We start from the raw sequence: 24,333 nt of genomic DNA, 5'->3' as shown, positions 1-24,333 counted from the left end.
GATATTTTAGAATGCCGTAGCACATGAAAATATACACATCGTAAATTCCACATGCAACCTCCCCCCCCCCCTTCCCCTGAAAAATACTATAAAGCGGTCTCTTTTTTTYCCCMMWTTTTTTTTGAAATCTTCTTTTTTTTTCTACATACACGCACATGACAAAATTTGATATCAAGCTTCACAACGGTAGACGGACTTTTTCCACCCTCAGTAACCTTCCTGAAACAGAGGTTTCTGGTTTGCAATGGGATAGAGCTATCATTCTTATTCACGGATTCCCAGATGTCAACACAACCTTCAACAAAGCGTGGCCATACTTGGAAGATTCGTTCGCAGGTGAAAAAGTTTTGTTGTTAGCACCCAAATTGCGGGGATACGAAAAATCAAGTATTGGCCCTGAAAGCGAATATGCGTTGCCATACCTTGCTGAAGACGTTAAAGCGTGGATTGAAGAGATTAACCCTGGTAACAAAAAACCAGTCCACTTGCTTGGCCACGATTGGGGTGCAATGGTGAGTTTCAAAACTGCAAACTTGTACCCACACTTGGTCACTTCGATTGTTACGTTAGCTATTCCGTATCTTGCCAACCTCCATTTGTGGGATTTATTGTGGTATGCCCCTGAGCAATTTTACTTGTCGTCATACTTTTTGACAATGCAGATTGCCAGTGTCTATCGCCCAAAGTTGACGGAATCCAACGACTACCTCAAGTATCTTTGGAAGTACTGGTCACCTTCTTACAACACATCAAAAGAAGAGATTGATGAAATTAGAAACGCGTTTACTAAAGACAATGTTGTTGATGCTGTGACTTCCTATTATAGACATCTTTTTAGACCATTTTCTTTAGTCAAGTCTAGATGGCCCGTTGATTTTAACAGGGTGCCAACTTTGATCTTGGTTGGAAAAGAAGACGGGTGCATGTCACCAAGAATTGCTGAATTGGAAAAGGAAAAGTTGAAAGACTTCCCCAAAGCCGAAGTCAAGATTCTTCCAAATGCTGGTCATTTCTTACAAAGAGAACAGCCAGAAATTGTTGCTAAAATTAGTATTGATTTTTTCGAAAAATATTCTAAATAATATCTGCTTCTCCGTTTGCATAAACCATACTATCATCATCAATGGTGGTTGTAACATCTCTAACAACATTTTTCTCTCTCATTTCATTTTGTAATTTCAAAAGTTGTAGTTTTCCTTGAATGGCAATTAAATGTGACATAAGCTTGACTCCCAGCTCAAGCTGGGTTTTGGCTTCCTTTACGGGGGCTATATCTTGTTTGGCAATATGTTTACCGTGAATTAAGTATATCCACTTGAACCAAAGAGCAAGATTTGTATTTGTTGTGTCTTTGCTTACGGCGTCACTTATTACTGGAAATAACTCTAAGCCAATTTCTTTTGATACTTCTTTGATAACAGTAGAATCGCCAACTGATTGACAGAGACCAACAATTGCGGCGTGGTCTGATATACCACTTAATTTCTTCATCAAACTAGTGGCGTCCGTTTTGTACACCTTTGGTTTGGCAACCTTGATATGAGCTTTGGTGCCGTTCATAAGTAACTCGCCCCGTGGAATCACAATTTCGTCGTCTGACCAGTCTATTTTCTTGAATAAAAGTTCATTCTTCCCTGACCAGAACACCACAAGCGAATCTTCGACAGATAACACACCTTCTAATGCAGTTTCACTTGATATTGAGTTTTCGAGTTTGCCGTCATTGTAAAAGTTCAAATTATCGCTAATGGCCACAATATAATCTTTCTCTCTATAATGTAATAATTGTATGTGATGAGCATCGCTGAGTTTTTGAACCTTCTTCTTGATTAGATATGCATTGTTGTCTTCTGTCAAGACCACTGGATATTTGCTCTGCAAAATGGATTTTATTTCTCCAACTACTTTAATTTCATCCTCACAAACAAATTTCCCTTTGGCAAATTTACCAATTTGTAAGCTGGTTGAGCCGAATGCAATTTTGTTCGATATGCTAATAGCGTTGAATGCTGGAACTTTGATTTTATCTTTAACATCTCCATCAAGACTAACCTTTAATATACTGTTTTCGGTGGCTGCCCATATATTCTCGTCATACTTGACAAGTTTATCTATTTGATCATCGATTTTGAATCGATTAATTTCTGACCCCTCTGATAAAACAACAAAAACACTTTCCTTTAACAAAACAACTAACAAGTTCTGGTTTTCACTTTCTTTACTGCCTCCATTAGGTGTTCTCTTCTTACGGGTTGTTGGCGATGCCCAAACAAAGTCTATTATATCTTCCAATATGATTGATGCAACAACTTCTGAATCCCCACGCTCGTCAACATTGTAAACTCTTATTTCATCCTTGCCATTCCTATCTATTAGAGTGGCGACCTTATTTCCATTCAAAGCGTACTTCATGTGGGAAGAGAGAACAATGCTAAGAAAAGATTGAAGGTGCTAAATCCAAAAAATTTTCCACATTTTTTTATTTTGCACTCACGATGAGGGAAAAAAAAAAGGAGATGTGCAATTGTATATTATACACGACTACTCTGCTCTACTAATTGTTGTACCTGTAATTTACACAACTCTTTTAAGTCAACTACATCTGCTTTAAGTTCTTCAACTTGTTCAGACTTTTCACCTATTAGCTCTAACATTCTTTGTTCTTGTATTTCTTTATCCTTGATGACCGATTTCAACGAATCAAGCTCTGAATGCAACAACTTGATTTCATCTGTTAGTTTTAAACTCTCCAACAACTCCTGTTCAACTTTTTCCTTTTCAGTGGATATTTTGGAGTATTCGTCTTTAAGGGTGTTAAGCTCAATCTCTAAGCGTCTGATATTGGAACTCATTTTATTAACCAACTGGATGTTATTGCTGTGCGAGGAAGCAGGCACTCCACCTCCAACTGGTGGTGCAAGTTGGCCAGTAAACGAATACTGCTCGCGATCATCAATGTCATCGCCTATCTCAGTGAACGAACTCAGCGAAATGTTCCTGTCGAGGAATGTAGAAAAGTCTCTATTTATTGCAGGTGTGGTTGAAGACTCGCCCAATTTGATTTCGTTATCCCAACTAAACCCTGAACTAACTGAGTTGTCTCGAATTAGATTTAATCGCTCTGGTCGCTTCTCCTCCTTTATTTTGTCATTCAAACTCTGAATCTTGGAATTGAGTGCAGCTCTCTCTTGATTGTATATGCCTTTGAACTTTTCAAACTTTTCGGTGATCTCGACAATTTCATTTTCTTTCATCTCCACCGTCAACTGAAGCTGATTCCTTTCTTCTTGCAACTTAATTTTATCCTGTTCAAGTTTCTCCATCTCCTTTAATTGCAAGTGCATGGAATTATTCACTTTGGCCAAGTCTTGTGTCAATTTGTGTTTGGATTTCTTTAATGACTCCACAGAAGATGATAAATTGTCAACTTTGAGGGATAAATTCGATTCAATAGCCTTCCAATTTTCCTGTGAAGACAAATACTGTTTTTGAAGAATACGGTGTGCTTCAGAAAGTTTACTAAACTCGTCAAAATCAACTTTGCCATCTTCATTCACATTTTCAGAAACGGTTTCGTTCGATTCATTTTCCAACCTGAGAGTCTCGATCTTATCTTCAAGACGGGAAATCTCTTGTGCAAAACTCTGTTTGGAGGCAGACATTTGTGACTTCAATTCTTTTATAGTAGCATTTTTGGATTCAATTTCAAGTTTGTGCTGTCGCTTAAGCATGTTCAATTCTATCTTAACTTCGTTGGTTTCTTTAAGTAGTTCCTTTTTGGCGGCATTGGCTTCTTCATGAGAAACTACTAGTTCGTTGTACTTTGTCTCCCAAGTATGTGAGTTTTCTAGACCAGCTTTTGCTACCTCCAATTCCTTAACCACCTCTTCATACTTGCTGACAACTTGATCTATGGTTTTAAACTTATGGGTTTTCAAAAAATCAGTCAACTCTTCTAATTTCATAGACGACTCTTCACTTTTCACACTGTAATCACGGATATTTTCCTCTAAATCCTGGTTTGCAAGCTTGAGCTTTTTAATGGACTCGTTTAGCTTGAGTTCCTTTAATGATAGTGCTTCGCCTTCTTTGCGAAGTTGTTCAATGGTTTCATCTTTGGAAGCAAGTTTGGCAATCAAGTCGTTTCTTTCTTTATCAAAGTTTGATTTGTGGTTTAACTTCTTGGTCAATGCAGAGTTTTCTAGCTTTAATCTTTCGATTTCCATTTGCAAGTCTAAATCTGGTTTCTGATCTTCATTGCTAGTGGTACGTGACAATGAGGTTGGGGTTGTTGAAGAAGGCTTCTTTTTCCCTTTAGCTGCTTGAGCTAATCTTTCTTGGAGTGTAAGTCTCTTCTTAGGTTTGGGACGATCTGATTGGTCATTTGTCGGTACACTTTCTGGTGTTGTTTCCCGTGACGATTCCTTGCTTGGTTCGGGAAGAGAGGCATTCAGCGATGAATCAACATCACCAACTTGCGTATCAGCACTATCCATATCTTCAGCCATATCTGGTCCAATTAACAACAACAAACAAAAAAAAAAAATTGCTCATAAAAAAAAACGACCAAATGCACTTGTGGCACCCCATGCAGGATCCAACTTTACAACAACTTCTAAGTAATGCGTATATTGTACAAATTAATTTTCTAAAATAAATCTATATGAATACAACAGAGGATCATTCAAATCCTCATTTCATTTAAATGCCTGGTTGGGTTGGTTTGTTATCGTCAATTTGGTTTCTTGAATCAACGTCATTGATTCCTAAGAGAGACTGTTGAGGTGCAGGAAAATATTGAGGAGCCCCTTGTTGCTGATAATAGCCCATATTGCCCATTACCATTCTTTGCTGAGGCACTGTAGAGGCAGATGCGGGATTCTGAATTTGAGGTTGGTGCAGAAGAGATGCAGACGCAGTTCCAGCGGGCGTAAGTGTAGAAGTAGCTGGCGTTGCCCCACTAACAGTCGTAGCATTAGTAATGGGTTGCTGGAAACCTTGATAGTACAAATAATTGTTGCTATTGTTTTGTTGCTGTGGCTGCTGCTGCTGTTGTTGTTGTGGCTGCTGCGGTATTTGCTGCGAATTGAACGAATCACTTTGCGAGGATGTTGTCGAAGTGGTTGATCGCAAATGAGGAGCGTACCCATACCAATAGTTTCCAGCAGTGTAATCATTACTAGGCTGAACGTATTGTGAAATTTCTGATGGTTTGTTTTCTTCTTTTGATTGAAGAGAATGTTGGAAATCAGCTTTTGATTTTCTGTGACCATGCTTTTTGGTTACAATATGGGTGTTTAAATGATTCAAAGAACCATAACTCTTTTGACATCCAGGAAACGAACAAGGATATTTTCTCTCAATTTGATTGAATCTCCTTCTAAACCTTCTTCCACGTTTCTGCTCAGCAGGGAACAGGTTCAGATTTGATTGTGGTTGTATCTGCACCTGTACTTGTACTTGCTGCGATGGCTGGGTTGATTGCTGCATTTGTTGTTGATCAAAGTCGGAATGCGATGTCAACGTCTGTGGGTGGAATTGGGCCATGTTGGTCATACCATTGGCAAATGAATATGGCTGCTGAATTGGATATTGCGATGGTGAAGCAAAATTGGCTTGTTGCATAATTACTTGTCTTTGATATGGGTCGTAAAATTGAGCTTGAGGTTGGTAATTGGCATACGAATAGTCTGCTTGAAACTGCGGTTGAGTTTGAACTTGCGGGGACCCCTGTTGACCATAAAGTGGGGTTTGTTGCTGTTGCTGTGGTTGTTGTTGCTCAGACTTGACACCTAAAGGTGGTAACATAAGCTTGCTATCTTGAGACTTTTTCGTTGTCAGATTCAATGAAGCGTTTTTTGAATCCTTTGGATCTAGGATTTCTTGTTCAGGTTTATCACTCGACATATTTTACTAATTTCATATACCTCAAGCTGCAAAAATAGTTTCTCTCTCAATTATATACTAACAAATTATTCTTGAAAATATAAAAATCAGTTAAGGATTAGGTAATCCGAGCCAGCTTTATTTATACAATTGATTGTTTAAATAAGATTTTTGTTGAAAATTTTAAACTTTAGATTCTCTCAAATAGAATACTCTTTATGTAACCTGTTTTCCAAAATAAATAATTTGTAAACAAAGGCCTTAGGTGGGGACTTGAAATGAATGCAAACCTATAGGGAGGAAGTTATTAAATGAAAGTGGTTTGGCAAGATGAGATAGAATTATATCTGTATTGCCAGATTGAAATATTACAACAAACACTTTACTTCAAAGATAGTTTCGATAACTTTATATCTTTGGAAACAAAAACAAACAAACTAAAAAACAAATTAAAAAAGGAAATGCCAACCGGTATACCCAGAAGTATAGATCAGCCCAAAAATGAAAGAAAATTGAAGTTGAAAATAGAAACACAAATTAAAAAAATAAAAAAAGTTTAAGTTATAAACTTGAAAAATATCAAAAGGATATTGATTATATATATATATATATATTGATTGTGAATCAAAACGACCGTATTTTATCTCTTTCAAATCTTTGTCCTATTGCTCAATTCCTTCTTTCATTCTTGCTTTTCCTTTTTCATTGAATGTTGAATCACTTCAGTTGCTCATAACCAGAAAATACAAAAATAATAATATTCACTAATTTTTAGAGAGTCATGCATTTACTAAAAGAAAAATTTTACTCTAACAATCAATGATGCATGGTTTAAATTTGAATAACATTTTTAGTACGTGTTTTTTTTTTTTGGTTAGTTGTGATATAAAAAATGGTATACACAAATAGGAACATTTATGAAAAGCGTTCACTTTAGTAAAGTTCCTTATTTAGTAAAGAACAATCCATACAAAGAAAAGAAAAGCCAGATAAAATGTTAAAAGTGTAGTAAATTCATCAATGTACGTGCATGAAGAGTATTGGCATATGTAGAGTCTGTTATATGACAACCTTGCTATTTTTTTGCAAAACGAATTGCGGAAATTCAAAAAAAAAAAAATCCAAAATTTGCAAATGCGACACAAACCCAAAATCTAAACGCAAAAAAAAACCAAATTAATCTTCTTCCTGAAATTTTGTTAAACTACTAAATGATATTGTTTTTCATTCTCAAGACTCTTGACTAATCATGATTTTTGTAATCTCGTACTTGTTCCACAAAACAGCAAACACTAAATTTGATTAGTGTCCAAAACAAAGAGTTAGTTGATGCTTTTTGTTGTTGGAGTACATTATTGGAACCTGAATTGAATTCTGTTCGTGTGGCCCCCTACTTTGACTTGTTGTACCCAAGTTTGTGCATTTCTTCTTTTCATTGTTTTCTATTTTTTTCAATAACTTTTTATTGAAATGTAAGCATGTTGTAACCAACATTATTCCGTTTTAACTCCTTTTACTTATAAATTAAAGAAATGTAAATTATTGGAGGAATTCTTTTTTTTTCGGGGGGGTGTTAGATTGTTATTGTCTGTTTTTTTTTTCATAGCTTGCATTTATCCTGGTATTTTAATTCTCTGAAAACATTTCCTTTTGGTCTCATCAAGAGTGCTGCATCTTAAAACAAAAAAACCTTTTGTTCCTATTATGCATTGTTACTGTTTCTTGTTTCTTTTGCATGTTTTTTGATTAATTATAATAGTGATAACTCCATCTTTTATTGTCAATCAACTGGGACCTTGATGGCCAGTAGCTAAAAGAGAGGTGGAAAATTTGGTTAGTTAACTAACTAGCTGTTCGTTTTCTTCTTAATATATCAAGGGGTCAAGCTCTTATATTCATTCGCAGGTGACTAAACTCACTTTTAGTATTTTTAATATCTGAGAGAAGTAAATTTAATAGGTATTCGCCTACACTTCAAAAAAGCTTCGAAAAATTAAATCCGAGTCAAGAAATCTCTGTGCCATTGTCTTTTTTGTGAGTGTATCCCCCACTTCAACTTTCCCTCAAATTTGTCACCACAGTCTCAATTGTTAATAATTTGCTGCCAAAAAAAGTCGGATAACTCGCACATTTTCTTTTTCCGATTGATGTCATTATGATTATGATGTAACTTCCGATATGCCTTATCGTTTACGACAACCCATGGTTTAGCATCAATGAGGAGGAGGTGGACATGAATATAAAAAATTTAACATAAGATGCATGATATACAAAAAAAGGAAAAAGTGAAATCTATCCAAATAAATACCGCGAGCTGGCAAACTGAAATTTGCTTATCATAGGGTGTGGCGCCCATGACGTGTGTTCACTTTTGTCTTTCTTAAGGATAATACAGGGTAATTGCATTTGCATGGTTCTTGCATAGTTGCATGCTTTAGTCTGTCCAAGGCGTGCAGGTCCGACAAGGAGATCATTTGCTAATATTAGTGTATCGGCAATAAAGTTTTAGATCTTGCTAAGCATGTGGTAGAGTCAACCTAAAAATTTGTTCCATCTAGCTAAATTTCACAGGACGTATAATCAAGTAGTGGCCATAGCTACTTTTTAGGTTTGGAATTGATGGTTGATTATTTAAGCGCTTTGCTCATGGTATGCTTCTCGGCAAACTTTCAAAGTCAAGATGAAATCATTGTAGGACAAGCTTTATCAATTGTAACAATTCTTTCAATAGGTGTCTAAAACAAAGTTATTGTAAGTTACTCATTCTTCATTTTTACTTTGTTTATACTATGACTGTTATCAGATTGGTTTAGTATTTCATAGTAGATTTTAGTAACTTTTTTTTTCTAAAATTCTCCTCTAACCATTTAGTTTTTGGTTATGAACGTTTGCATAATTTTATTGTTGCTAAAAATTGTTTTTTACCTTTTTGTACTATTATTGTTGTAAGGTTCCAAGTCTATTGTCGAAGTTTTTTTTTTTTTGTTTTTGCTTTTTACTCCAACTGAAATTCTCCATGAACACAAATCAAAATGTTGCTTGTTTTTGTGCAATGGTATTACAGAACTTGACTCGGTTGTTCTTTATGATTCCAGTTACAGGCGTGCTTTGGTTTGTTGCTTTAACCGAGGAAACCATGTTATAGAGAAACTAGCAATGTTTCAAAACAATCTTTATTGTGACGGTACTTAATTTGTTTATGCAGATATGGTACGCTGGGCAGACGTTATGTAAATTAGCTTAGTATAACGATCTTTTTGCTCTTATTTTAAAAACTTTGCCGAGGTAGTTCTTAACGACAATCTAACAAACAGAAAAAATCTAACAAGCACGAGCGATTGTAATTGACCAACTTGAAATTAGTTTTATGCAAGTCTATAGCTAAATTAAACAATGTAAAGATGAACATGGTCTATCATCACAAATCCAAAAAACTATAAAACAATTTCAATTTCAAAATTTCTAACAACCAACATGAAATGCTCATATGGTGAGGGTACTTTTACCTTTTTAAGTTATTTCTTCCTCGTTTCTTTTAAATACCAGCTCTAACCATTTTAGTAATGCAGCTGGCTAAAAGTTAGTTTATTGGTTTTGGTAAACAGTGTTCTGTGTTGCAGAGCATTGTTTATCCAATCACATTAATTCCGTGTTTGCGATCACATGATCTCTACATACATTAAGGAGAGAGGCTTAATGAGTATAGGACCTTACATTACAAAAGCCTTGGAATCAGTTGAGCTGTCGCCGCTAGCAGTTCTTTCGTTTCTTTTTATGTACCACGAGTTTCAACTAAAAATACATACTATTCTAGTTTTCAATCTGACTAAAAATTTAGGTTGTAACAAGACCATACACTACGTCATTACTAGTAAACCTATTTTGCAAAGGGGGAACTATTGCACAAATCCATTACTAACTCAAGAATTATTTCTTCTCACGAGTTATATCTATTTGACAATGGGGTTCTGATTGTTCATGAACACACGACGAAAATAGAAAAAAAAAACAAGAAAATTGTGTACCTAGGTACATTGTCATCATTTTGGTTCGACAATGTATAATTTGATGATTGTATTGCATAAGGCTGTGAAGTGCAGGAAGAATGTTACCTAGACAGACGTGACATTACGAAAAGATAATTTTATTTTTGCCCGTCACCTCACATTATATAATATTTATTGTACATATGCAATTTGGCTCTTCTAAATTCAGATCTGCCATCGACTAACTTTTTATTATCTCGCTTGTACCAGGGCTTAAACTGGAGACACTATAAAGGTTAAGGTGCTTTGTTCTGCCATAGTATCTAATATGGAGCTTCAATATACGACTAGCAAATATAATCGCTATCAAATTTTTCGTCTATTTGACTGCAAGGTGGGAAAAAAAAGGAATAGAGTATCTAGTCGAACTACTATCACGCCTAAACTTTGTGTTGCCTCGACTTATATAGTCCGATTACTTTTAGTTATAAGTAATTGTTCTGAAAATAAATATAGATGGAGTTTTTTTTTTTTTTTTAGTGGTACTTAACCATTTAGAATGGTTTTATGTACAGCGAGTCATTGACTAAAACGGATCGGAAAAAGTCCTCTGTTGTTTACTTTTCTTAATTTTTTCGTAAAGATCCTTGACCCAAAAAATGCTACACACTACCCAGACATATCCTATACCTTCTCAAATACAAATCCTATGTAAAATGCCACTGCTTCCTTTTCGTCGCCTTCAGCACCGTACTTGCCATCACTTCGTTTCATTCCATCAATTAGATTTTTATTCAATTTACTAAAATACTTTGGAATCTCCTGGTTGAATATATCTGTAAAACTCTTTTTATACTTCAAAACCAAATCGTACTCTTCACACAATGATCTCAATGTTTCAAACGGAACCACATACTCAGGAACATTGTCAACGGCATCTTTCAACCAATAATTGTACTTGTTCCCAAACGCAGGACGGAATACGCCATCTTCTGGAGGATCTTTTTCAAACGTCACCGAATACAAACTATTACCAAACTTCGCTTTCCCCTTTTCATCTCGTTGCAAATGTTTGTCAACTATTTTTGCCTTTATGAAATCAGAGGAAGGAATTGTGCCAATAAAAGTGCCTCCTGAACGCAACGACCTTGTGACGTTGGTCAACAATGTACGTACCTTTTCTTCACTTTCAAAAGAATAATGCAACGAAAACTGGGCGGAAACAATATCCACGGGAAATGCACGTTCTATAATTCCAGGGAAATTTGGCTCTAGGATATCAGGCACAAATTGGGTGAAACAATCCCCTGTGGCAAAACACGCCTCAAAAGTATACCGATTAGAATTCTGATTAGAGTGTCTGAACCTCGCCTTTTGTTTTGTGTACCGTTCAAATGCTTCTTTGACCGATAAATCAGCAATGTCAATGCCAATATATTGATCAATGCCAATAAATTGGCATTTGTTCAAATCCCCACCTTTGCCACAACATAAATCCAAAAAAGAAAACAAATCCAATTCCTCTGGATTATGTTTGGCCCAATTACCCAACAATATGTATTTAATGGCATTGTTGAAATTCCTCATTTTGTAAATTGGCGAATTGACTCGGGATCCTTGCTGTTTTGCTTGTTGTGTTCGCTGATTATAGTGTGCCCTCACAATACTATTGATGTCTCTATTCTCTCTATTCGATATCCTACTCTGAAACGTACGATAGTTTTCCTGTTTCTCGTTGTGAATGATGGCAGGGTTGGCCGCTTGTAAATGAATATAAGGTAATATACCCTCATCCTCGTCTCCTTCGTCTCCTTCATGACCAACATCTTCCCGCTCAGCCAGCTTTTGACGAACTCGCTTTAACCTATCAAGTCTTGAGTCTCTTGTTGTAGTATGGGCATTTCTTCTCTCTCCATATTTATCGTACTTCCCATCAATATCACTTTTGTTGGTTTGTAACCACGATGGCTTTTTCTCACTCTCATTACCGTAGGCTGATGCCACTCCACCAGTACTTGGCGATACTCCTCTTCTTGCAAATACAGATTCGCCCGTCTTTAAACGCTTTGAACCAGGCTCTTGTGAGGGAGTGTACGAATCGGTAGACATGCTAGTGGTGTAGAAACTAATGATTCATGTTTCAACTCAATTTTTTTTTTTGCTCGCTTTTTTTTTTTTCCTTACAACATAACAATTTATCTATTTTACTCTATAAAATCATCTATAACATTGGCTTTTCATTCAACGTTTTGTCAAATAACTTTACAATTGGTTCAAGAAAGTCTTTTTTGTTAGGAACATAATGAGCTCCCTCATGGGGAAACATGTGGACCGACTTGTAAAATGTTGATGCGTATTTAGATCTCACTGGAGCTACAATATTATCATCATCTCCATAAACCATTAAAACCTGAGTATTCAAGTCCTGTGGAGGAGTAAAGTATTTAGCCATATCAGGGGAGATTTGTACTTGACTCTTATACTCTTCCAAGTCAGTAATGTCATTGATTCTTTGTCTATTCCCTTCCGAATGATCATCACTAATAGGTTCTGTTAAGAAAAACCCTGAAATAAACAAACTAATTTTGAAATCAGGATGTGATGGTAATAATTTTCTTATTGTATTTGTCATTATCTCCGCCATGGCTGCCCCCTGTGAAAACCCAATAATTCCATCATATGGCCCGTTCTGCTTGATATAATCAACAAGATAGTTCACCGACTCATCCAAACCAAGATTGACGCCTGGTGCTTTGTGTTCAAACCAGCGAACATTATTCCCCTTTTCAACAATTGATGCCCAGGTTTTATCTGATTCCTCCTCATTGGCCGCAATTGGAAATGAGAATTCACGCCACGATTCAATCGAATGATACGGATCCACATAGTCAAGTTGACAATCTAATTTCTTGGTCAAAATCTTTCTTATACCCGATGATTTTGCTGCAAAAGTACTACCATTTTGCAAATACCCTGGCAAGCACAAAATTTTTTTAGACATGACTGATGAATTTGAGGTGACATAGCTATGAGAAAATTTTGTTCACTTTTTTTTTTTTGCAAGTCTTCTCACACTTTTGTTTTTCACCATCATACAACAAATGTCACTCGAACAGTTTTTCACAGATATCAAAGACGAAATAGAGAAAGAGTATGTACTGTTTTGATGTTAATTTTGATTGATTTTGTCTAACCTGACTGTTTAGTCTTAATCGCAAGTCTGCCATACAAGAAATTGAGCATCAGTTTGATTCAACTATTATTCCATACAAATCCACCATCAATGAATGGATAAACTGCAGTCCAAACCAATTGATCAGCAGCATTATTGAGAAAGGTGCTAATGGACAAACTGTTTATGAAATTTATCATAGTTTTACAACAAAGTTAGCTGGACTAGAATGCAAACAGAGTCAGAAAGAACGAGTCCACAACAAATTCGTTGAGGATTCAATTTATGTCTTGATTACCAACCGTTACTTTCTAGCAATTGCAAATGGGTTTATTAACGATCCAATTGATATTCCAATGGTGACCACTCCTCAAGATGTTGGTGTGATTATGACCCCAACTGAGATTGCCGAGATTTTAAGACTAGACAAAATTGATTACCAAGCATACTTGTTGGCATTGCTTCGTTTGGTCGATACTATTGTTGAGTACACAACTACCACAGTAATAAATGAATCGGTTGCTTCTACTGGATCTAAGTCATCAAACTACTCGATTGCTATAATCAATCTGAAGATCGTGTCCAAACTCCAGAATGGATTCCAATTATTGGACTTGAAAAACGATGTTTTACGAAAAAGATACGACAGTTTAAAATACAACTCTCAAAGACTAAATAAAATTGTATACGATTTATCCCTTAGAAACTTAATTACTACCAAGGGTGAAGTCAATTGATGGCTTTGTTTTTGTCCTAACTATTTGATTCAGTTTTACTCTTTTTTGTAGCCGGCTCTTGTGACAAATTGTCGTCATCATCATCATCAATAACAATGATCTCATTAACATTAGCCGATGCTGGCACATTTTCTAGCAGTTTATCTTCATTTAATCCTTGTTTCAACTTTTGGGCGGTTATCAACTCATTATACGATTTCTGTTTGGTAACGTCCTCGATGTCCTTTTTAAAAGCCTTCAAAATGTCGTTGGTTAATGGGAAGATATCACGCTTGGCAATTTTCTTTTTCAAACCTGGCGAGTCAGTGGTGACCTCAGTAGACGATTTTTCGAAATAGTTCAAATAAATCATAAAATATAACGTCACAAGTGTGTCATCAATAAAAGAAGTCGGGCCATACCCGTTATTCAATTTTTTGATATCATTAACTGTGAACAAAAAACACAAGACTGACTTTAAATTTTCTGGTACACTTTGGCGACGCATCATATCTGGCAACAATTTGACATTAGCCGCGAACGTCTGATATGGCAAAGTGTTGATCAAGTTCTCGGTAAATTCAAAATTGTCACCAATACCATAAGACTCTCTGATGATTTTACAAACCGATGAACATAATATTTCCCAAGCAATCGATAAATTTATCATCACTGAATTCGAACGACGCAATTTCGGCAACATTGCAACTAAACTATCGAGGTCATCAATCTCCTTAAGTAGCTCAATGTAAAAATGAATGTACTGGAACGTATACAAAAAGTGTTTTCCTGGTCTTTCTGGTTCCGGTTTCCATATCAGTACAAGTGCTTTATTTGGAGTTTTCAACGAAATAAAGCTTGACATTTGATCTATTGCTCCTTTCACATCATGATACTCTTCTTGCATCAAACGGGCTAGTCTATACTTTGCTTTGTGTTGCCAGTTTTTCTTATCTGACAGATCAATTTTGTTGAGTGCCTTTATGATTAGTTTTATGAAATCAGTTTCTTCCCCTACTTCAAGCTTAATCAACGGATCTTCGATCAAGTATTTCAAGGCATCCTTCGAATCAAGCCTATTACTTTTCACATATTTCAATGCAAAGGAAACCAAATTATAATGAGGCTCAATAATATTGTCCGCATGTTTGTTTTTAAATGCACTCCGACACGCTGAAGCCATTGTTTCCATAACCAAACCTGCAGGTTTGTCCAACTTTCTTTGAACTTTGGCCAAATAATAATAATCAGACCACTCACGACAACTGGATTTGATTGATAATTGTAACGATTGTTGTATTATTTTCAAACAAACAGTTTTATCAACAGCAGGAAACTGTGAAACTGGCTCAAATAAAGCACCGTTAACACGATTAATAAATCTCGGGTGTGACTGCACTTTAAAAGCGTGCATACTCATCGGTTCACAAACAGCACTAAACATCTCCTTGGCAAACAAGGACATTAAATTACCCACTACCGGTTTGATCACGTCTTTAATGGATTCATCAAGTGATTTGTTAATTGCCATTAAATAGCATATCAATGACTTTCTTTGCAAGTTGGCTGTAGTAATTTTCCGATCTGAAGCCGTCAATTTATCTGCTGTCCATATCAAATCATCTTCCACAAGATACCCATAAGATTGTCCCAAAAGAAACCAACTCTCAAACCTGTTGCTACCACATATAATATCATTTTCAAATAGTGAAATGGCGCTTTCCAACTCAACAGCTCTACTTTGCATGTTTTTCTTTCTTAGCTTATATGACGAAAACAACAACAACCCTTCAATATAATACAACCCATTGAATTGTTTATCCTCCTCAGCTTCTCCCAATTCCAATCTTACCAAACCATGAAATGCCTCTTGAAATAATCTTTTAGTTAATCGTGTATTGTCAAGAAAATAGTTTAGCGTGGCTTTGTTGCGCCCTAGAGCCTCATTCAGATCAAAGTCTGGATCACCAATCACATCATATATTTCGTCAATCAACAATTTGATATCATGCTTGGGAACATTGTTTAGAGTGCTTCCTCCTTTCAGGAAACATAATGGCAAAACAAACAGTGCCAATTCTTTGCAGTCATTTTTATTTAACTCGTCGAGTCTTGCGGTACCATGATCTGCTGGCACAACTCCATCAATGCTGATTGAATAGTGGTACTTGCACTTAATTATTTGGCAAATATCTTGGTCACTGTTTGGTAAACTCTTCAAGTACTCTTGGGCTATTTCTAAGAATGATCCTCCAGCATGGCCACATATACCAATCAAACCAAGCTGAGTGTGAAATAACCGTATTACAGAATGTAGAATTTGTGGATTAGATTTCTGTATCGACGCTAAGATCAATATGATTGTTTTAATTAATGTATTAGTCAAGTGATGATATGATTTGGTAGACTTTGACTTGATAGAAGTTGCTAGCGATGAAATATAGCTAGCCTCTTCATTAATTTCAAACAACAAACTTAACTCAAAAAATAGCCTCAAAGTCTGGACCTTGATTGGGTGCATCAATATCCAGTTAGTACTAGCAAGCAGAGTGACAACAAACAGAATACTACTTCCGTAAAATCCCAAAATTCTCAGCAAAGTAACAAGTCTGCTCTCTTCATCTAATAGAACGTACTCATTAACCAAATAATCATTCAAAAATAAAACACACTCCTCAAAGCCTACTGTTAGTTTATCACCTGAATTGCTCAGTTGGTAAAACAGTAAAAGAATATTCCATAAACTTAATTTCATATCAATTGAACCTTGCTTTAAAAAGTTTCTAATTGATAATATAGCATCACTGGGTTCTGTATTCAGATCTAGGAGAATATCTTCTAACAATCGAATTGCTTCCTTATTATCTTCTGTGGACGATGTACTCAAAATTCTCCAAAAAATGGCAAGCACCGAAATGATTGTCAACTGACTGTTAATACTGTCTTTGCTAAAATCAATAAAATTCTTATAGTTTGGATAATTGATTTTAAAATGTGCATCCCCTAAAAGCTTTTGCAATTTATGTTTTACGGGATGGTTTTCAGTCCACGACTTGGTTTCTGCTTTTTCCTTAATAATCTGACACCATTTGAATCTTGAAGCTACCTGCAAATCATTGATGGGAAACGTCTCAATGTAGTTTATCCAGCGTATAATCTTATCCTTGATTCTTAACAAATCTTGACACATTGAGTTGACAACCGCCTTGTTTAATTTGTTATTTATTGAGTCTTTTATCTGCGACTCTAAACTTGTTGATATATCTACCAACACTTCCAAGACACCAATTGCCAGTTCCACATCTATGTCGTTAATGATATATCCCTCAAATTGTACTATCCACTCGGTGAATTTTTCATACAATTTATCACTCCATTTTGTTGTAAGAATTTTAGATAACAAGTGTTTGATGATATAGGTTTTAAATTCAACATAGTTTAGCTCTGGAAATTCTATGTCTATTTCTCCAAGTGGAGGGATATTTTTCTCCTTTAATTCCTCACTTTTTCCATATCCACTTAGAAGATCTAATAGCTTTAAATTGTCATCTTCTGATTTTGCAGTATCATAACTCAAAATCGCCCTGGCATAAGAGTCATTCCAATCAGAAACTATATTCTTGAAATCCTTTATATATTGTGCGCCTGAACCATCCTCCACATATGTCAGACAAACATCAAATATCTCGAAATTGGGGATAGTTTCATTCATTTGGTTTCTAAAATAATCCATATTTAGGAAATGTGAACTTTCTAATGTAACAGCCGGTATCTCGTCCTCGACTTTTGATAATCTTTTAGATGATCTCTGTACTCTGTTATCTTCTTCTGGTTTCCTTTCCTGAACAATCTGTTCTGGCTGTGCTTTAGTCACCTCAGTTTCGGTGGCAGGTACAGCCACCCCCCTCTTTGTGAACTCTATTCTGACAATATCTAGTGGCTCTTCTGTCAACACATACGGTTCAAATATTCTTATTCTAGGTCGATTTGCATCTTCAATTTTGCTCTCATCTTGATTCTCTTTCAAATGTATGTTGATGGCATCGAGTAGATCTACCCATTTAGTGGATGTGCTTTTAATAACGGCCACTTTTTTGCTTGCTAGTTTTTCTTGCTGAGCAAAGATGTCTAGTCTTATTGGTTCTAAAAACAGTAGATGTTTTAAATCAAGTTTGGGAAATTTTCCTGACAGCAAGTGTTCTAGCATTGTCTTATACTGTGAGAGTACGGTTTGGTCAATAGGAAGTAATCCCGACAAATCGTCACTTTCTTTCCGAGAAGTTAAGGAATATTCCAAGACAAATCGTGATAGCCTTTCTGACCCAATATAACTGAATATCTCATGTAAGGTTTCCAACAACTTTTCGTCAGGTTCATTGTACAAAAGGGCAATACAAAAATCGTCCAACAAGGGGTAAAACATCTCTTTTACTTTTTCTGCAGACTTGTTCTCTGTGTTACTCTTAAGCATGTCCAAGTATAAAAACCCTCTATTTCTAAATATTAAGTATCGCAAAGACTTCACATTGGGGGATAATAATGTTAATTCATCAGTATCAGTGTTTTGAGATCCATCTTGCAATCCGCGTATAAAGTCCAATTCTTCAAAGTAGTGATTTGAAACAATATCTAATTTAAACAATTCTTCATATACCTTGTAAGCTGATTCATATTGTTTTTGCTTTTGTAGTTTTAATGCAGATTGAAATAATTTGTATGCTTGTTCGACTTGTAACTCTCGTGTATGTTCTTCCTCCAAATCCTTTTTCGAAACCGTATCCTCCAAGAAATTTAAAGGGATAAACGAAGACTGATAAAGTTGTTAATATGCATTCAATATCCATGATAGATTGAATCCTAAACGTACCATTCCTTATGGTTAGCTCAAAACAAACAAACAACTTCAAATTTTTTTTCCAAGCGCACTTTTTTTTGTATGGATAGCCATTTATTATTCTATGAAAAACCTAAACTACAAACTTAACTATACGACTACCACTTCACTCTTCTCCTCGTCATTGCTATGTGTTTCGTGATGTCTCTGTACATCTACCGACTCATTGTCTGAATTTCTCCCTATTCTCAACCACCAAATGAAGTGACTGGCGAAAATGCCCACCTCTAGAGCCAACACAATTGCATACAACACTATACTCATAATGTCCATAGTACCAACAACAATACTCAACAATGAAAACAAGGCACCTAATGAGTCTAAGGTAAGAAATACAAAATTAATACCAATGACTCTTCCTTGACGTTTTGCTAACTCAAAGTATGGGGGAATTAATCCAATGGCCAATAAAATAGATGCCACTATCCCAATAATTAACATGGGCCACTCAATTCCTCTTCTATACAAAGGTCTCAACCATAAGATAAACCCAACTTCCAAACCGATTGAGATGGCAATAAAAGCTCCAACAAATGTAACCAATCTTGTCCTTGAAACTTTCTTAGGGGGGTAATACAAAGTTTGGATCCAAGATAGTGTGCAGAAAAAAGTGAATAACTGGGGTTGGATTCTTAATGGGATAGATCCATCTGTAGCAATGAAATATATAGAAAAGGGGACACCACTAGCTGCCCATAAAAACATCATTAAAGGGGGTAGACCTTCGCAATTCTTTGCTCTATAGTTTCTGATAACTTGTGGAATAAGTTGAATACACCATAACACGGTACCTATAGTACCCAAAACATTCTCAGCTACTGCGTTAGCCATTTTCTTTGTCTGTAGTTCCTGATAATTATTTCATAAAATAGGGAAGAAAAAAAAAAGAAGGTGAAAAGTGACTATCTATATATATGAATTTGTGAATCTAACATAATGCCACATCTAATTTCTACAGAAGTCACAAACCTGTATTAAATGATAGGTTAAAGAAGATCAAGTTGCGCATTGCGCGTTGTGGAATGGAACACTTGCGTTTTTGGTGTTTCTTTTTTTTTTGCATTTTGTTCCTAGATGTTTCATTTTGTAGATTACTATAACACTTTGCTTAGTGGGAAACTTGAAAATAAGTGTCATTTTCATATTTTGACAGCTACAGGCGGAATATTTTAGTGATAAAAAAAAGAAATTGGTGGTTGCACAATTCGCTAAACCAAAATACAACCAAAAATCGTTCTAATTTAACTAAGATTCTACATAAGTACTATTTACGCGATGAGTTTGGTCATCCCAACCTTATGGAAGGCGGTTTCAATTAATCGCTTTCGTATTCAAAATCTATATCAGAATATTCCTCACTGGTGACATCTACGGAATTATCTTCCGGTTCCTCATCTGAAACAATGAAACCACCTTCCTCTGGCTCTTTGTCGGAAACAATAAATCCGCCCTCATCTACTTCTTCATCTGATACAACGAACCCACCGCCTTCGGGATTTTCGTTTGAGGTCAGTTCTTCTGTGCCTGGCGTGTCTAAAATCGCACCATGTGATTTATTCAAACGATCTTCTAACCTTAGCTTTAACAAAAAGTATTTCCAATTTCTTAATGCATTTGCTTCTGATAATGCCCGTTGGTCTTCCTCCTCTTGTTCAATAAGGTTGTCTATTGTGAGCTGCATTGCCTCCTCATATTCTTTTGCAATAACTATACCTCCTTCTCTAGCAGTGATATTATGTTTCTTCTTTTTCCCTTTAAAACTAAACGAAACAATTGCTTTAGCATAATCGATAGCTAAGAGATTAGCTGCGTTCTGAAGCATCTTCATTGAGCAGTTTTCATCACACTCTATCAAAATAGAGTTCTCGGGTAACATTGTTTTCGTGTAAACATCTATATTTCCATATTGATTTTTAGGAACAATGCCATCAGTCACGGGTGGAGGTATGTACAACTGCGTTTGAAACTCTGCATATAAGCGTACATCTTCTTCTTTTGATTTCAAAGGAATTGCCCCGACTTTTAATTGCCTTCCTCTCATATACCAAGCTTTTGCTGACCTCAATCGATGCACACATGATCTTTTGTAAACTTGGAAAACTTTAGAGGAGTTTTTAGATCTAAAAGTGCCACACTTGCTAGTATCGTCTTTGGGGAATATGATTTCATCTTGTCGTAGTTGTGACTCTAACGCATACAATGGATGATTTTTGAATGCCTGTATATTATTAGGCATACCTTCTGCCAAATCACGATCATAAAATTCCTTCTGCTCATAAATGTCAGCTACGTTTTGAGTCTTTTTAAAATCACAGCAGCGTAGAACTTTCAAATACCAAGATTTATCTTCGCTTGACCTGAATTCAATTCGTTTCCGAATAGTTTTCGCGTTGTAATTATAGCTGTACCTTCTAGTCACATCTCTAACGCGTCCGAATTTATCAAAAGCCACAACGTAGGTTAACTGGTTTCGCTCATCAGTAGGAGGTGGCTCGAATGGCGACTTTTTTCTCTTAGGACATACTTCAATTAACTTCATCACTATGGGATCGATACTGACCCATTGACGTGTGTACTTGTTCCAAACTTCAACCCAGAATACAGGATATTCGGAATCCTGAAATCCGGCAGTTTTTGTTTTTCTTTTTGGTGTACCACTCTTCTCATGGCCAGATGGGTGGGGTCCGTGAGTTATCTTCGTATAATCTGGCGGCTGTAAAGAAAACACTAATCTGGCATTTAAGCCTAGCCCTCGCAATAGAGTTACAAATGTTTGTGCTGCGACATCTCTGCTCCCTCTGAAATTGCAAGCCAACTTTCTAAAAGTCCTTTTGCCAACAATATCTGATTTCTGGGACAATTCAAGCTCGTCCCAATCCTTTCTTATAATTCCCTGTGAGATGATTCTGAATTTCGCCAGAAATATTGTCATCAATTTCTTTAATCCATCAAGTAATCTCCGTGACTTGACTTGGTCCAGAGCATTTGTGTTGTTCTCCAATAACTGTGTAATCTGAGGTGTCACACAGGATAATTTCAAGCTTCTCGCTATTTCTTTGTTATTACACCATAAATTTCTAATGCTTCCATGTACCAACATCATTACCAAGTACATTTTGTGAAGTAGGACGCGTCGATGTCTTTCTTCACGACTTATCAAGTTTTTTGGAGTCTTTTCCTCTTTCTTATTGTTGTCTATTCGTATAACCAATGTATCATTACCTGATTCTTTTGGTATATTTTCAAGGTCAATGGTTTCAAACTCATCGGAGTCGTCAAGTATATTCAAGTCCACGTCTTCAAATTCTTCGGAATCTGATGTATCATCTACGGGAATTGTCTCTGGCTTCTGATATCCCCGCTTCTTTCTCAGTGGCAGTTCTTCTCTTATATTAACATCATTCAATAGCTTTCGGTGATGTAAATTGGGGCTCTGGTTGCTCATTGAGTAGGGGGGGAACTATGATATTGTGAGAGATTGCTAAAGAAATCGTAGTGCAAAAAAAAAAAAATAGTTTTTTTCGAAAAATCTGATGGGGGATGCTTGAATGTGAATAACAATACAATATTTGCAATGAATAATGATAACACAAGAATTACTACAAAAATGTCGACTATATATACCCAACAAGAGCTCTGCACTAAAGACCTTACGATATAAATCAATGTTTGCCCATAAATCAATTGGAAGAATACCGACAGTACTATATAACCATTTAACAAAATTCAATCAAAAATCAATAACCATCCAGCCTCGAATGGAATATCTCCCGATTTGTCAGAAACTAGCTCATCAGAATGCTAGTTTAAACACAGAGGTCAAGTTAAAGAATTCACCAGAAAAATTGAAACTCGTGTTAGAAACAGTCACATTTCATTTACTTTCTATTATGGATGGATCAACAAAATCATCTGCCTTCTTTGAAAAACTTCGAAAACATTTCGACAATGAGCCCACAAATTTGGAAACGGATGTGGAATATTTCTGTATGGTGACAGGAACAGTTCCGAGCCAGATTCACATCCCCTTGGGTTGTTTTCTTCTATTGTCGTCACAAATGAAAAGCAATTACAGTACTGAGCATCTCGTAAAATGGATAGAATCAATTCAGGCAAAATCAGTTATCGAGAGTTATTCATATGTACATAATTTGGAGGAAGTGCCCAAATTTGTATTATTTGATGTAATGTTAAGAAATCCGCAGTTCAAGGAAGAGTTTTTGCTTCAAAAGGATATATGGCTACATAACTTGAAACCGTTTGCACTACAGCGGGGAGGCCAAACCTTTATTTTAAAGTCGATTATTGACAATTTGATTTACTATGGTATTATGTTTGAGCTGGATACTTTGGCAGAAATACTAAAAACTACCTTGGACTTTTTCCAATCATCTAGAACTGGTGTTAATGTGCATTTGGATGATGATTTTATAAATGAGTTGATCTGGAACACAGCTTTATACTCATTTAGATATAGCGATATTAAGCCACTGTCGATTGCCAATATTCAAGAACTTTTAGTGACATATCTTAGTCTGGTGGAAAAATTATCATTCAAAGCATACATGGGTATCACTTTAGTGGTGTCAAAAGTATCTCGAGAAAGGGGCGAAAAGCTTTTTCACATTGCTGAAAGCAAATTCATTAACCAGAAAACTACCCTGAAAGAGATGGTGGCCTACTATATGACCCAATTATACCTTGCAAAGTCCCCGGAAGATTTGGTTCACATATTCAATATCGCTATCAAGAAATACAAGTTGTCCTCTAAGCTATGGCTAGTTTTTATTAGAAAGTTGAGTTTATTTGGTTTGCTTGATGAAAAAAGAGCCACTAAGATTCTCAAGAAAATGGTTCTGACAAATGTGAATATCAATAGTGACATCATTACTGAACTTTCAAAGTCGGTAGTTGATTTTACCGTTTTGGAAGCGATGATTCAAATGGTAGGCACAGAAAAGGCAAGATTTTTTTTGACAAGGTACATTCAATTGATGAACTTGTACGATGGTAGACTTTCCCAAATAGAGTTGCCATGGGACAGGAAATTTGATAAATCGAGTGCTTATAAAGGATTTTCAAGTATAGCAGATTACACTCGTTATCTATGCACATTACTACCTACAACATCCATTCATCAAATCAGTCTACTTTTGGAAAACGAGGCAAAGAGAAACCCACAAAATACATTCCAAATTTATAAAAAAGAGCTTTTGGATAAGGCATTATCTCCGAATAAAAAATGTTTGGGGGTTTTGTTAGCAGTGGCATATGATTATGGTGATTTTGAAGCGTGGGATAGATATAGAGCACCACAGGTGGCAATTCGTGAATTTCAGCGGCATGTCAAGACTACAAAAACCGGAATAGAGCCAAACGAATGGTTATGGAACAAGTACATCAAATTGCTCCTGAAGTATGATTACATTTCAGAATTATCAAAAATAATGAAATGGTGGGACGATTTGAAATTCGAGCCGAGTAAGGGACTACTCCTACTATTATTGTCGGCGTTGCCACGTGAATTTTCTGAAAGACACATAAAGCATCACGAAAAGTTGCAACTGAAAAGAGATTGGCCATGGCCAAGTATAGAAGAGTTTAATGCATTTACTGTAAATAGAGACACCATGAAATAAATTTATTTGCATGCGTATACCCTTCGGGCAACAACCCGAA

The 24,333-nt window shown here is 36.0% G+C and overlaps 11 protein-coding genes across 11 annotated transcripts; 3 read left to right on the top strand and 8 right to left on the bottom strand. All coding sequences in view use genetic code 12, as the record gives it.

The window, feature by feature from the left end:
• Nucleotides 1–155: 155 nt before the first annotated feature.
• On the top strand, nt 156–1,082 carry CAALFM_C307760CA (uncharacterized protein; the record flags this gene model as incomplete). The annotated part of the gene is made up of 1 exon (XM_714716.1): nt 156–1,082. One exon carries the CDS (start codon nt 156–158, stop codon nt 1,080–1,082), a length of 927 nt encoding a protein of 308 aa, XP_719809.1.
• Nucleotides 1,075–2,412, bottom strand: UTP9 (Utp9p; the record flags this gene model as incomplete). Its single annotated transcript, XM_714717.1, has 1 exon — nt 1,075–2,412. One exon carries the CDS (start codon nt 2,410–2,412, stop codon nt 1,075–1,077), a length of 1,338 nt encoding a protein of 445 aa, XP_719810.1.
• A 119-nt stretch (nt 2,413–2,531) lies between these two features.
• Nucleotides 2,532–4,508, bottom strand: CAALFM_C307740WA (uncharacterized protein; the record flags this gene model as incomplete). Its single annotated transcript, XM_714719.1, has 1 exon — nt 2,532–4,508. One exon carries the CDS (start codon nt 4,506–4,508, stop codon nt 2,532–2,534), a length of 1,977 nt encoding a protein of 658 aa, XP_719812.1.
• Nucleotides 4,509–4,701: 193 nt separating this feature from the next.
• WOR4 (Wor4p) lies at nt 4,702–5,907 on the bottom strand (the record flags this gene model as incomplete). Its single annotated transcript, XM_714720.1, has 1 exon — nt 4,702–5,907. One exon carries the CDS (start codon nt 5,905–5,907, stop codon nt 4,702–4,704), a length of 1,206 nt encoding a protein of 401 aa, XP_719813.1.
• Nucleotides 5,908–10,556: 4,649 nt separating this feature from the next.
• On the bottom strand, nt 10,557–11,981 carry ABD1 (mRNA (guanine-N7)-methyltransferase; the record flags this gene model as incomplete). Its single annotated transcript, XM_714722.1, has 1 exon — nt 10,557–11,981. The coding sequence occupies one exon, from the start codon at nt 11,979–11,981 to the stop codon at nt 10,557–10,559; it is 1,425 nt and encodes a 474-aa protein (XP_719815.1).
• A 112-nt stretch (nt 11,982–12,093) lies between these two features.
• CAALFM_C307700WA (putative serine hydrolase) lies at nt 12,094–12,873 on the bottom strand (the record flags this gene model as incomplete). Its single annotated transcript, XM_714723.1, has 1 exon — nt 12,094–12,873. The coding sequence occupies one exon, from the start codon at nt 12,871–12,873 to the stop codon at nt 12,094–12,096; it is 780 nt and encodes a 259-aa protein (XP_719816.1).
• A 100-nt stretch (nt 12,874–12,973) lies between these two features.
• On the top strand, nt 12,974–13,781 carry CAALFM_C307690CA (uncharacterized protein; the record flags this gene model as incomplete). The annotated part of the gene is made up of 2 exons (XM_019475348.1): nt 12,974–13,023; nt 13,079–13,781. The coding sequence occupies 2 exons, from the start codon at nt 12,974–12,976 to the stop codon at nt 13,779–13,781; spliced, it is 753 nt and encodes a 250-aa protein (XP_019330893.1).
• Nucleotides 13,782–13,797: 16 nt separating this feature from the next.
• Nucleotides 13,798–18,630, bottom strand: CAALFM_C307680WA (uncharacterized protein; the record flags this gene model as incomplete). Its single annotated transcript, XM_019475347.1, has 2 exons — nt 13,798–18,570; nt 18,628–18,630. The coding sequence occupies 2 exons, from the start codon at nt 18,628–18,630 to the stop codon at nt 13,798–13,800; spliced, it is 4,776 nt and encodes a 1,591-aa protein (XP_019330892.1).
• Nucleotides 18,631–18,744: 114 nt separating this feature from the next.
• CAALFM_C307670WA (uncharacterized protein) lies at nt 18,745–19,485 on the bottom strand (the record flags this gene model as incomplete). Its single annotated transcript, XM_714726.1, has 1 exon — nt 18,745–19,485. One exon carries the CDS (start codon nt 19,483–19,485, stop codon nt 18,745–18,747), a length of 741 nt encoding a protein of 246 aa, XP_719819.1.
• Nucleotides 19,486–19,969: 484 nt separating this feature from the next.
• CAALFM_C307660WA (uncharacterized protein) lies at nt 19,970–22,099 on the bottom strand (the record flags this gene model as incomplete). The annotated part of the gene is made up of 1 exon (XM_714728.1): nt 19,970–22,099. The coding sequence occupies one exon, from the start codon at nt 22,097–22,099 to the stop codon at nt 19,970–19,972; it is 2,130 nt and encodes a 709-aa protein (XP_719821.1).
• A 313-nt stretch (nt 22,100–22,412) lies between these two features.
• On the top strand, nt 22,413–24,293 carry CAALFM_C307650CA (uncharacterized protein; the record flags this gene model as incomplete). Its single annotated transcript, XM_714729.2, has 1 exon — nt 22,413–24,293. One exon carries the CDS (start codon nt 22,413–22,415, stop codon nt 24,291–24,293), a length of 1,881 nt encoding a protein of 626 aa, XP_719822.2.
• Nucleotides 24,294–24,333: the final 40 nt, after the last annotated feature.

The sequence above is a fragment of the Candida albicans genome, chromosome 3, assembly GCF_000182965.3.
Source record: "Candida albicans SC5314 chromosome 3, complete sequence".
NCBI classification, from domain to species: domain Eukaryota; kingdom Fungi; phylum Ascomycota; class Pichiomycetes; order Serinales; family Debaryomycetaceae; genus Candida; species Candida albicans.
The sequence above is the reverse complement of the archived record's forward strand: the minus strand, read 5'-3'. Positions and strand labels throughout refer to the sequence as shown.